The 13167-nt window shown below is 58.4% G+C and overlaps 1 protein-coding gene across 7 annotated transcripts in view; it reads left to right on the forward strand.

Annotated features, from left to right (window-relative positions):
- The window catches only part of SEMA4G (semaphorin 4G), a 94619-nt gene that overhangs the window by 54575 nt on the left and 26877 nt on the right, over positions 1-13167 (forward strand). For all 7 annotated transcript variants that reach the window (XM_074999264.1, XM_074999265.1, XM_074999267.1 and 4 more), the window contains exon 3: positions 10767-10915. In XM_074999264.1, the coding sequence (XP_074855365.1) occupies positions 10767-10915 (149 nt within the window). The remainder of the gene's footprint in view (positions 1-10766; positions 10916-13167) is intronic.

Below are 13167 nucleotides of genomic sequence, written 5' to 3' on the forward strand. Positions count from 1 at the left end.
AGCTTCAAGACAAGGGGGTGTGTGACTTGCCCCTCCAGATCACTTGGTGGGTCCATAGCGAAGCTGGGACTGGAAGTCAGGTCTTGCTCAAGTGGACTGATGTCACAGATTGGGGGTTCCCCAGTCCCTGTCCCCAGGGACACGACTCTCGTTCAGCAGGCGATCAGATGGGTTATGGGGCAACAGGGACACGGTGTGGAACAGGCTTGTCAGCTGTCAGTACCATCCAGCTTGGGGAGGGGGGCCCAGAGGGGGTCCCCGAGACAGGTCCTGGCCTCCTTCCTCCCTCTCCAGCCAGACGAGACTCCCTGCTCCACAGCCCAGTCCAGCAGGGGCAACAAAAATGATTATGACCTTGCTGAATAGACCTTGTCAGCTCTGGCCCTCCCTTTTAGTGGGACCCCACTCTTTAAATACCCCTCTGAAACCCCCCCGCCCCCACTCACGCATCTGATGAAGCAGGTCTTTGCCCACGAAAGCTCACGCTCCAAAATCTCTGTTAGTCTATAAGGTACCACGGGACTTCTTGTTCTCAAAAATGACTAAGGGGCTGGAGCACCAAGACCTATGAAGAGGGGCTGAGGGATCTGGGCTTGTTTTGTTTGCAGAAGAGAAGACTGAGGGGTGATTTAATAGCAGCCTTTAACTCCCTGCAGGGGAGCTCTAAAGAGGAGGGTGAGAAACTGTTCTCAGTGGTGACAGACGGTGGAACAAGGAGCAATGGTCTGAAGTTACGGAGCAGGAGGTGTAGGTTGGATATGAGGAAGAAGAACTTCCCCAGGAGCGTGGTGAAGCATTGGAATGCGTTGCCTAGAGAGGTGGTGGATTCTCCATCCCTCGAGGTTTTTAAGTCCTGTCTGGACAAGGTCCTGGCTGGGATGACTTAGTTGGGGCTGATCTTGCTTTGGGCAGGGACTGGACTTGATGACCTTCTGAGGTCCCGTCCCGCCCTGGGATTCTATGATTCAAACCAGCCAGGCCCCTCCTCCCGCCTTTGTCCTGTTTCCCGGGGAAGAACGGTGTCACCTGGTTGCCTAGGTAACAAAGAGGCCCGTTGTGTACCTGGGAGAAACTCTTCCTACCACTGTGCACCGATGCTGTGCCTAGGGAAACTGAGGCACACATCGGGGTTGCTCCAGACAGAAGTAAACACATGCAACCTAACCCGGGGAATAAATCCTCCCGCCCCAACAGCCTAGCCACTAGGCTACACTGCCTCTCCCTGCATTGGTATATTTGCAGCCCGTGAAAAGCAAGGCCAGCGATTGGCTGGAGGTAATCCTAGCACAAGCTTCCCAATTGTAGCTGTGGCCACGCCCGCGCCTGCCCTGCCATAGCAGCCCTGCTGAGCCAGGCCCTGAGCAGTGCGACCCGCTGCCACTTGGCTCTTAGGTTGTTGGGGCTTTGCCCTGGGCCAGCAGGGGAAGAAGTAGCTCGTGGTGCAGGCGAATGGCAAACGCAGGGAGGGGAGCAGACAGTCTCCTTCTCGAGGTCCCCGTCTCCCCAGATGCCGTGTGCTGTCCTGGGAAGCCTTCAGCTTGTCTCTGGCCATCCCCAGCGTGCTGCGAGCAAGGGAGCCAATGGCTCTGGCTGCACACAGGGGGGAGGGGTTTGCTCCCAGGGTGCCACCGTGAGACCACGCTTCCGTCTGGGCTGTTCTCCTCCCTCGCTGTTTGATGAGCAGCCGGACGGAGCTGCCAGGCAGCCGGGGATGGTTAAGCGCAGGACCCTGGACGCCTCCGGGACCGGCGCTTGTTGTCCGCGGCCGTCCTGCAGCCCCCAGCAGGCCCCCGGCTCTTGTCCCCCTTTTGCAGGGGGGTTTTGCAGGTGACCTTCAGGGCTGCAGACCAGGTGGTAACTTCAGAAAAAGGACGGAGGTGGTGAACTGCTGAGGATGGGGCCCGGCCAGGACCTGGTTGCACTGCCCCTGCGTGCACCTGGCGGGGCAGAGGCAACGGGAAGTGCTGAAACGTTCTGGGCACTTCCCCAGAAAGCTCAGCACCTTTGGGGACAGGTCTGCGGGGGGCGTGCGCCCTGGGGCAGCAGCAGCCACACAGCCCGGGTGCTCGCGGAGTTGGAGATCACATGCCCCGAAACCTCTTGTGCGGGGGTGTTTGTCTGCCCCGGTCTCTGCGCCTCTGGCTGATGGAGCTGCAGAGCCCTCCAGAGAGGGGAACGGCCGAGGGTGGGGCTGAAGACGCCTTGTCTTCCGGGACTGGGTCCCAGCTGTGGGATCGGAGCACAGACGGGGAGCGGTTCCGCACTGCCTTGGGGGCACGTTGGGATCCGGGCGGGGAGATTTGTGCTTTGTTACTGGATTCGACAGCTTCACCTCCCAGGCTGTGTGTGGCCTCTGCCTAGTGGCTCTCGAAGCCCAGGTCGTGGCGGAGGGGAGAGCATCCGGCCCTGCTTTCCCGACCAGCGACTCTGCTCTGGGGGGAGAGTCCGCACCCAAGTCAGTCCTTGCCTGGGGGTTTGGGTGCGTGGAGACTGAACACTTCCTTCGGTGCCCTCTTGGTGCAGAGTGTTCAAGGTCTGGGTGGAGGGAGCTGGGTCCTTGGCCAGGAGCACTGGGGTCTTTGCTGGGACACCGGTGCAGCCCAGGGCACAGTGAGACACGCCAGATGTTGCCGGGACTCTGAGCGTGTTACCAGCCACGGCGCCATCAGGCAACGCCCTGGGGGCCAGAAGGGCTGGCTTAGACAGCTGGATGTTGCAGATGTGACCTGCTGTGTCCCGTGTTGACTCGCATGCGACCGGGGAAATGCAGAGAGTGTCCGGGAGAGGCTGGGATAAACCCAGCGAAAGCGAAGTGAAGGCAGAGTCGAGTGATGCTGCGGTAAATTTGTAACCGAGCCGAATCTAGGTTAGCGGTGGGAGGGAGGGAGCACGTTTCATCCAGCCCTGGCCAGGGAGCTGCATTAGCACAGCGTCAGGGAAGGGGGAGAGAGGAAATGCAACATTTAAGGAATCATATCCCTGGCTTGCCTGCAGGGTAGAGCTCTGCCTGCTTCCTGGGCCAAGGCCCCGCAGCTGCGTCTGCCTTTTCCCAAGGACTTTATCTGCGCTAGGCAGAGGTGGAGGCAAAGTTGGACGCAGGACCCTGGCCTGTCGCTTACAGCCAGTGTGGGATGGGTGGCCTACCCGGTAGGGTCAGGTGAATCCATGGTTTGTGAATCTGTGTGCCTGAACGTGGGCTTTCTGCAATGCTGACCCGCCATACCTTTGCCTGCAGGTGCAAACAGAGGCCCGGCTTGGAACGGAGGCTCCGGGTGTGGAGCGTAATTCTGGCCTTTTTTCCCAGCTCTTTTCTTGCTGTCTTCGTGTAACGCACACACCACGAAGCGGCACCTGGACCGCATATGCGGAGAAAGACGGAGTGTCCTCTACAGCCTTGTCGCTGAGAGCCAGCTGGCTTTTAGCTCGCCTTGCAGAGCCGCGGTTTTCAACCAGGGTGCCGTGAGAACTCGGCATGCTGCAGAAATGTCCTCAGTTTCCCCACCCCCCAGATCTTTGCAGAGCCAAGGGGGAATGGATGAAATTCGGCAGCACGCTTAGACGACCCTGTGCCAGCGGGGGGCTTGAAGCAAGGCTGCCTGAGTCCCAGCTGGCACAGGGTCGCCGTTTTCCTGCCGCTGTCCTTCAAAAGCCTCCGCGAGGGGAAATTAACCAGCCCCGCTTTAGCTGGGACTCAGGCAGCCTTACTGCCCCAGTCCCCCACTGGCTCGGGGTCATCAGTTGCCCTCCCACCCCCAGCTGTGCCAAGGGATTGTTCCTGGCCCCGGAGAACCCACATAGGGGCTGTTCCTGGCCTCGGTGGTCTGAGCACAGGTCACAAGCACTTGGTGGTATGGCACTCTCAGTCCCTTGGGCGTCTCGGGCAGGTCAGCCAGGTCCAGCTGACTGTGCAGAGCAGTGAGCCAAAGGGGAGGCTGAAATAGCCAGCGATTCGCTCAGCGGCCTGGCTTCATCGCATTCTATGGAGGCCGGAGCTGCAAGGCCCTGGTGGCTCCTGCCATGTGCGTGAAGGGCTCTGCGGAGGGACCCGAGCGAATCTTTAACAGCCACGGGGGCTGGATGTTGGGAGGGAGTGGTCATCCCAGAGTCTGTCTGGCTGCTCCTGGCAGCCCAGTGCTCTGCAGAGCGGAGCCTTTGGCTGCTGGGGTCTGCCCCAGGCTGGCTCTGCTGTGAATTTCTCTGGCTCTGTGGCCGGGAGGTAAGATGGGTCGGTGGTTCCGGGGAGATGGGTGACTGAGCCCCACGTGGCCGGGAGGCTGCAGCGAAGGAGGCTTGGAGCCTCCTCTCTTGTTTTACCTGCAGCAGGCCGGCTCCAGGGCCGGACCCAGTGCAGTGCTAGGGCGGGGACAGGAGAACTTCCCCGGGGGTCCCCGCTGTATCAGTGCAGGGGAGGGGAGTTTCAGGTTTTCACGCCAGCCACAGAGAAGAGGGAGGGCGCTACCAGGCCCCTTTCCCCAGCTGCTGAGAGCCTAACCCAGATTCGTCTTCAGCAGTGAAACTAGGTCTCGATAATTGCCATGTGCCCGTGTGCAAAGCCGGGACCCAGCTCCGGCGGGACCCAGCCACGGCCTGATTCCGCACGAGGCCTCCAGGGGGTTTTCTGCCGACTGGCTGTTGCGGATGGAGGCAGAGCAGGATTTAAGGGCGGACCGCTCAGCGGAGAAGTTGCTTCCTCGTCACAGATCCCCCAGGCAGGAGCTACCCGGCTGTGTGGCTCATCGCTCATTTCACCTCTCCCGGTCCAGCTGCTCTTAGCCCGGCTGCGGCCGGCCCAGGAGGGAGCCAGGCGTGAACCAGAGCAAGGGAGGCCTGTGTGCTGCTCCCAGTAGGCAGGCGTACCCGGTGATAATGCTTCCAAGGAGTCCTGGGCTTGTGCCACCTGTGCCCTGGGCATGAGGGAGTCTGTGCCTGCTGTGGGTCATCTCCAGAGGTACCACGAGCACGACCTTCTCAGCCTCTGCCAGTGCCGCCAGCTCTCACCCCCTCCCATCCACTGTGTCCCCCCAGTGTGCCAGCCCGCGGTTCCCCGGAGCCCCACTGCAGTCACAGCTTCGTGGCAGCGCTGCTTCCCCCAGGATCACAGCACCGCGCTCATTACAGCCCTGAGATTGTCGTCCCTACAAAGTCCCCTACCAGAGCAGAGCCCCAAGGGACAGCTGGTAGGCGGACTTGGGGGGAACCCGCCGTGACTGCTGAAAATCAGAACCCGCCTGCGAGGCTGTAGACTTGAGGTGCGAGGCACCGTCTGACCCAGAGCTGGTTAACTCGGCCGAAGTCGGTTTCCAGCCGGGTGAGCTGAGATCCCACTTGTCAGCACACGAGCTGGACTCTGAACTCGCCTACGTGGAGGAGGAGAGATCTCGTCGCCCCGCCACCATCCGCTGTCTTTTCTCCTCCGGCCTCTCCCTCTCCTGGGCCGTTTTTCCCTCGGTTGCTGCTTCCCGTCCGCCTCGCAACCTCTCGATTCGCGTTCGACTCCAGCAGCAGCTCCGCCTCCATTGAGAAGTACACAGGGCTCCGTCTGTAGGGAGCCAGACGCGCAAGCTAAGGTCCTTTATTGGGCCAGCTTCTGGCGAAAGCGACGAGCTTTCGGGCGCCACCGAGTTCCTGAGTCCCTGGAATCTCCTGGGTCCAACAGGCTGCAAGAGTCCAGCCAGCCAGCTCGATACGCATCTCCTGCCTGGAGGAAACGTGTTCAGCCCTTTGTGGGGCTCAGCTCTGGGACCTCCGGCGCGTCGCTTTCGGGATAGACACAGAATCCCCCCCGGGTTCTCCAGGCCCTGTTGGCAGCGTTGGTGATGCTCAGGGCCAGGCTGCACCTGGGATGCTGCGATGGACTATTACACAGATCCCAGACCTGGGAGAGCCCTGTGCCAGCCGGCAGCCAGAGATCCCAGGGACACACGCCTGTGGGTGCCACATGAGCCTTTCGGTCCCATCCCTGCGCCAGGTTAGCTCCAGGCAGACGCGCTCAGCCTGGCTCCCCAGGGCAGCGGTGGTTGCCAGGTGCTCTTCCCCGGTGGTGGCGGTGGGCAGCCCAGCAGCTCTGGTTCTGCAGCGAAGGTCTCTCCTCGGATTTCCCCAGCCCAGCTGCAGGCCGGGAGGCTGTGTGCTGGGTTTGCGGTGTGCAGAGCTCCAGGGACCTGCCAGGAGACAATGCCATCCCCCGGCGCTTGCGTGAGGCCACCGAGTCTGAACCCCAGCCTGGAATGCACGCGCCGTGGCAGCTTGCACCACGGCACAGCAGATGGCAGCCGGCGGAAGTCACCGGGTTAATTGCGGCTCTTGGCCTCAGTTACCTTCTCTCCGCGGCTGGAGCCTGGAACGTCTCCTCAATTTCCTGGCTGCTTCAGAGAGCCGCTCTGCTGGCGTGCATTGCGGAAGCAGCGGTGGTGTTCAAAGCCCCGTGCCCGCCATCTGGTCCTGCTCCCCTCCTCTGAGCTCCAGCGCTGGGGGGGCAGGATCAGACCGTCTGGGCTCTACTCAGGCAGTCAGTTATTTACTCTGCGCAGATCACTTGGTTCACAAACGTGTAACCGTGCAAATGCCTGGCTGAACTTTTGTGAGGTGATCGTGCACCTCAGTTATACCCTGTTGCGTGGAGTGCATGTGCAGTTGGCCAGGCGGGTCATTGCACGGGCTGGAAGCTCTTTGAGGGAGGGACTGTCTCCCTGAGTACATGGACAGCACCGTGCACAATGGGGCGCCAGGCAGGGCTGTAGGATCAGTATTACATGTGCAAGACACACACGTCTAGCTCCTCTAGCGAACTTTGGTAGCAGAGCTCAATCTGCGTCACAAAGGAGGGCGGTGAGATTATCCCTATTTTACAGATGGGAAGACTGAGGCAAGGTCACCCAACAGCCCGTTTCCATAATGGACGAGACAGTGTGCTCTAACCACTCCACCATGCTCCCCTCACTTTAGCAAACAGCTCTCGACTGCTCCTGCTGAGCAGGGAATGATGTGAGAATGTGCTGGCCAGCTCCTTGCTCCTTCTCCCTGGCACCCATTGAATCCAACTCTGGTGCCGCCTTCCTCAACCCGTCCCTCTCCGTGCTCCGCCCTAGCCTGACCCACTCCGTTTCGTGCATTGCTTATGTTTGTACCACACCCTCTGGCCCAAACCATCCCACCATGTTTTCCAAACTTCCGCTGACTCCACCTGCCTCTGAAATGCAGCCACCTCTGGGGCGAAACCTGGCAGCCCTACGGAACGGAATACGACCGTTCCATCTTCTGCTCGCCCCAGCCTGCTTCCTCGAGGCCAGACCAGATAGTTTAATGGTCACTTCGGGCCTGGAAAGCTGACTCAGCAATTCCACCTGCCCGGCCCTTTCCCTGTGCTTTCGGTCAGATGCGGCCTGAGCGCCAGGGTCTGTATTCCTGGAGCAGCTCTGGCTAGAGCGTGGCCCAGCACCTCACCAAAGAAAAGCTCCTTCACCTCCTGCTCCCCAGATCAGCCCGGCTGCCAAATGCAGGATGCAGCAACTGCTGACTGGCTGCTGGGAAGGGCCCTGCCCATCTCCCGCGGCTGGGTGCAGACCGACTCCTGCCGACACTGCGGAGAGGCAGGCTGCTGGCCCGGACAGCAGCACGTTGATTGGGGCCAACTCCTGGGCGTTACTGCACAATACAGCTGCTGCTGCAGGCTCTTGTTTAGCTTGTGATATCCCTCAGCAGGGGCAGCTCAGTCTGTCCGTGCCTGAGGGCCAGAGCCGCCTCTGTGCTGGCTTTGTACAGCGCCTGGCGTGAGGGAGGACAGGGGCTGCCAGCTGTGACCGTAATCTGCATTAACAATCTCCTCAGTGCACTGGCTGGGGTGGCCAGTTGTTGGCATTGCATTGCATTGGTGCCGCCAGCTCTCAGCCAGGTCCTGCCCCAGTGTGCTAGGTGCTGTACGCGGGGTCCGGGGCATTCTGTGGCTTAATGCTCTGCAGGGCGGGTTTGGTGCTTTACAGTGGAGGACCTCCAGACCTGAGCTGTAAGTGGCCCTGTCTGAAGCAATTCCTCCGGTTTGGCTCTTCCATCTGTGCCTGGAGAAACCTATATTACAGCACGTTAAACCCAGGAGCCTTCCTCTGGCTGTCCCCGCATTGTCCACTCGCCCCTGCGTTAAGCGGGTGGAAGGATGGAGGCCCTTCCTTATAGCCGCCCGGCAGCAGGACACCGGTTTCGTGAATGGTGCGATTCGTCCCCTCTCACGAAGAGCGCCTCAGTCTAAAGCGGGATTTTAACTAGCGAGGAAACGTTCCAGCCGGTGACTGCAAGTGACGAGGGCCGCCGCCTTCGCACTCCGCGTTTGTTTGTTTGTTTCTTCGGTGTCCGTTGCTCATTACACGAGCGGTTTAATTTCTCCACCTTGCAGGGAGGCGCACGCGGCTTGGCAAACACGGGGCCAGCCTCGCCCGCGCGCTGCTTCCCATTTCGTAAGGCAAAAAGCAGCTTTTTGTCTGCGGGGGAAAACAGCCTTTTCCAAAGAACGTATTGCAAAAAAAAAGAGAGAGGAGCATCCCATTTTCCTGGGGCTGTTTTGTTTCCCGAAGAGCCGCCATGTGAGTGCCGTGCTTGGGAACGCGTTCTCAGCTGTTGCAGGGCAGTGGATAAATTTCACCCTCAGAAATTCACCCTGGCTGCGGTTCGAGCCCCTCAGAAGGAGGTTGGGGTTTAAGTTTGTCTCGAAGCAGTTTTCCAGCTGCTGTGCCCCAGCCAAGGCCCCCGCTGTCCCTCTTCTCAAACTAGGAGGTGATGTGGGGCGGCCCCCAGAGGGACGAGGTAACAAGCTCTGTGGATGTGGGGAAGTCAGTGGATGTGGTATACCTTGACTTCAGCAAAGCTGTTGATACGGTCTCCCACAACATTCTAGTCCATAAGTTAAGGAAATATGGTTTGGATCCTTGGACTGTAAGATGGATAGAAAGCTGGCTTGAAGGTCGGGCCCACCGGGTAGTGGTCAATGGCTCAATATCTGGATGGTGGTCTGTTTCAAGCGGAGTGGGGCCGGTGTTATTCAACATCTTTATTAATGACCTGGATGAGGGACTGGATTGCACCCTCAGCAAGTTTGCGGATGACACAAAACTAGGGGGAGATTCGTTGGAGGGTTGGAGAGAGAATCCAGAGGGACCTGAATAAATTGGAGGACTGGGCCAAAAGAAATCTGATGTGGTTCAACAAGGAGAAGTGCAGAGTCCTGCACCTGGGGTGGAAGAATCCCAAACATTGTTACAGGCTGGGGACCGACTGGCTCAGCAGCAGTAAGATGGAAAGGGACCTACGGGTTATGGTGGATGAAAGGCTGGATATGAGTAATCAGTGTGCCCTTGTAGCCAAGAAGGCTAATGGCATACGAGGGTGCATTAGGAGGAGCATTTGGAGCAGATCTAGAGAAGTAGTTATTCCTCTTTATTCTGCACTGGTGAGGCCACATCTGGAATATTGTGTCCAGTTTTGGGCCCCCCCCAGTATAAAAAGGATGTGGATTTGCTGGAGCAGGTTCAGCGAAGGGCAACAAAAATGATTAAGGGGCTGGAGCACATGACCTATGAGGAGGAGCTGAGGGATTTGGGCTTGTTCAGTTTACAGAGGAGAAGACTTAGAGGTGATTTAATAGCAGCCTTCAACTTCCTGAAGGGGAACTCTAAAGAGGAGGGTGAGAAACTGTTCTCAGTGGTGTCAGATGGCAGAAGAAGGAGTAGTGGTCTGAAGTTGAAGAGGGAAAGGTGTGGGTTAGATATTAGGAAAAACTATTCGTGGGTTGGTGAAGCATTGCAATGCGTTGCCTAGAGAGGTGGTGGATTCTCCATCCCTGAAGGTTTTTAAGTCCCGGCTGGACAAGGTCCTGGCTGGGATACTTAGTGGGGGTTGATCCTGCTTGAAGCAGGGGCTGGACGAGATGACCTCCTGAGGTCCCTTCCAGCCCAAGGATTCTGTGATTCTGAGAGCCAGGATAAGGAGCGTGGAGTTCGTTCTTTGCCACTGTGCGAAATGGCTTGTTAACTGATCCGTGGAGCCGGTGGCTGCGTGGGTGTGACACGGTGCTGGAAGACGTTCCCCGTTTTGGTCCACGGCTTGTGCTCTCTGGGTCTCACTTGTAGGTGAAGTGTCACACGTAGGCCCGGCTCACACAGCCGGCAGACCCCGAGGGCCGTCCCCGTCCGGAGAGGCGAAGGGGTTCCCCGCTCTGCACTGTCGCAGCCCTAATCCTTCTCCCCGGTATCACAGTAGCTCTCAGGAGCCTGAGGTATGGGCCAGGTTCTGCTGCCGCAGGTGCTGGACAAACCAGGGACAACGATGCTCCTGCCCAGCTGGGACAGCTCAGACTGTAACAGCTCAAAAAACCAGATCAGCTCCTGGAGGCTGAGACCATAAGGGGCACCTGTTGGGGGCCACTGTTGGCAGACAGGATCCTGGCTAGAGGGACCTTTGGTCTGGCCGTTATGTTCCTGTGCCCCATAGTGCTGGCAGACAAAGCAGAGCGGTGAAACGTTCCTGGGAAAACTCATGTCGCTCTGCACATCCGAGGTGAACTGTTCCCCCTCCTATTGCCGGTGGTGTTAGCTCTGCTCCGGTCTCATGCAAGTGCATTGCCAAAGGACTGGTTGGTCCCAGAGGCCTGTGTCCCTCTGGGCTGGAGTGGGACTTAGGTGGGACCTAGGCCCTCATGTGGGGCAGATTTCACCCTAGAGGAGCTGAGCCAAGTAGCCGGTCATCCTGTTCTAACGCTGCCCTGTGCTTCTCCCCCGCAGAGCTGTCCGGAGCCCGGCGCTTCAGCGACCAGGCCTTGAACTACACCACCCTGCTGCTGGAGGACACGAGGGGGACTCTGTACGTGGGCGCCCGAGGGGCCATATTTGCCTTAAACTCCAGCAACATTGCCGACAGCTCCTCGAGGAAGGTGAGCTCTGCCGGCCCGGTCCAGCTCCCTTCCTGTCAGCTTCCTGACTGGCCAGTCCCAGAATCGCAGAATCCCAGGGCTGGAAGGGGCCTCAGGAGGTCATCGAGTCCAGCCCCCTGCTTCAAGCAGGATCAACCCCCACTAAGTCATCCCAGCCAGGACTTTGTCCAGCTGGCGATTGTTTTGGGTGCTGAGCTGCCTGGGGAGGTGCTGAGCCTCAGGCCTCCGCAGCTGAGCACTCCCAGAATGTGGCCACTTAAATCTTGGCCTTGGCTCCTACCTGCCTTGGTTTTTTAAACGATTTGTAAGGGTCAGATTGGTGGGAGAAGCGGGAGGGTGGGGCGGGACTCTTCTAAGCCACACCCACCAAACATAAGTCCCACCCACAAAATAAGCTGCAGCTGTGTGTCTCCGCAAAAGGAGGCCTGGCGCCCAGGAAGTGGTGGGGAATGGTGAATTCCCTCGGCTTTCTCAAACGAGCCGGGACAGAACGAACAAGGGGGTTGTTTGAATCGGTGGCCCTGGGCGTCTGCCCTAGGCCGTCTTCACCTCGCGAGCGATTGCCCCAGGTCCTCTGCCTCAGTTATGCATGAGTCACATCGCCGTGAGTTTCTCCCTATGAGGCTAGCAGGAGACTTCTGCTGCTGCTAGAACAACTGAGATTCTGGAGCACGATTAACAGCTTCCGCGGGAGGCTTGTGGGGGGCGGGTGAGACACGGTTTCTAATCCCCCGGGAACTGCCAACCGTCGGGAAGGTTTTCCTGTCCCACATTGGGGGAAAAAGTCCCAATGTCGAAGATATTCAAAAACTGAAGATCCATTTTCCCCCCGTCCAGGCCGGTCTCCATGGAAGCTGTGAATCTGTGTGACCCTCCCCAGCCTGCGTTAGTGTAAATTTACAGGCATTTCTAAAGCAAACAGAAGCCTCCCGGTTTGAGAGGTGCCCGTCTCTTTTCCCAGAGGGTCCACACGGGGTCTTTCATTCCTCCCAATGTTGTGAAGAGTTTTGGCTTAAACACATTGGCTCTTGGGGGCAAAAGCCTGGCTCCTTGGAAAGGTCCTGAACCACGCTCCTGGCCTGCCGGGAAGGGGTGAGGCCTGGCAGGGTCTGGAGCCTGGACGTACAGGACAGGAACGGTCCAGGCCAGTCTCTCCTTAGTGAATGGCCCTAGGCTGACAGCCCCAGAGGGGATGACCCCGACAGGCTCAGCACAGCGCTGCAGGCTGCCTCGTTCCCATGGGAAGAAGGGTTCCTTTGAAGATGGGTTTACTTTAGAAAGAGCCGCACCTACACTCAGTTTCTTCTTTCGAAAGAAGAATATGCAAATGAAGCACCAGATATGTAAATCTGCACCTTATTTGCATTTTCAATTTCCCTCCTTTGCATGCCTCTTTCGAAAAAGGAATGCGAGTGTAGACACAGCCAGGAAGTCGTTTTCCCATCTGATTAGTACAGTGTCCAGTCCTGGGCAGGGTGTTGCAGGGAAGATGTGGAGAGATGGGAGAAGGTCCAGAGAAGAGCAACAAGAATGATCAGAGGTCTAGAAAACATGAGCCATAAGGGGAGCCTGAAAGAACTGGGCTTGTTTAATTTGGAAAAGAGAAGATTTGGAGGGGACATGATAGTGGTTTTCAAGTACCTCAAAGAGGGTTTCAAGGAGGAGGGAGAAAATTGTTCTTGGCCTCTGAGGGTAGGACAAGGAGCAATGGGCTTAAATTGCAGCAAGGAAGGTTTAGGTTTGCAAACTTTCTGACTGCCAGGGTGGTTAACCACTGGAATAAATTGCCTGGGGAGGTCGTGGCATCTCCCTCACTGGAGATAGTTAAGAGCAGGTCAGAGAAGCACCTTCTGGGGTGGTCTAGCTAATGGCCCTGCCATGAATGCAGAGGACAGGCCTGGAAGTCCTCTTGAGGTCCCTTCTCATCCCGCGATGCAGTAAGTGGGACAAGGTGACCTCCACAGCCCGGGCAGGCTGGCCTTTTGCTCAAGGACGGAGGGTCGCTCAGAGGACTCTGAACCCACCATCTGCGAAGGGCCTTTGCCAGCTCAGCCAAGTGCTATGGTCACCGGCCTGCGATTAGCAGCAGCCGGGCCCTTCTATTAGTCAGGAAGCGTGGGAATCAAATGGGCCAGGCCCGGGACTGTCCTGGCTGTGACCGACCCACCATAGCGCTTCCCAGTGGGTTTGGCGTCACTCCGGGGCAGGGCGGGACGGGCGCCATCCGCGCCGGTGAGTAACGAGCCCTTTTC

This window comes from Carettochelys insculpta, chromosome 7 (genome assembly GCF_033958435.1).
Source record: "Carettochelys insculpta isolate YL-2023 chromosome 7, ASM3395843v1, whole genome shotgun sequence".
Lineage (NCBI taxonomy): Eukaryota > Metazoa > Chordata > Testudines > Carettochelyidae > Carettochelys > Carettochelys insculpta.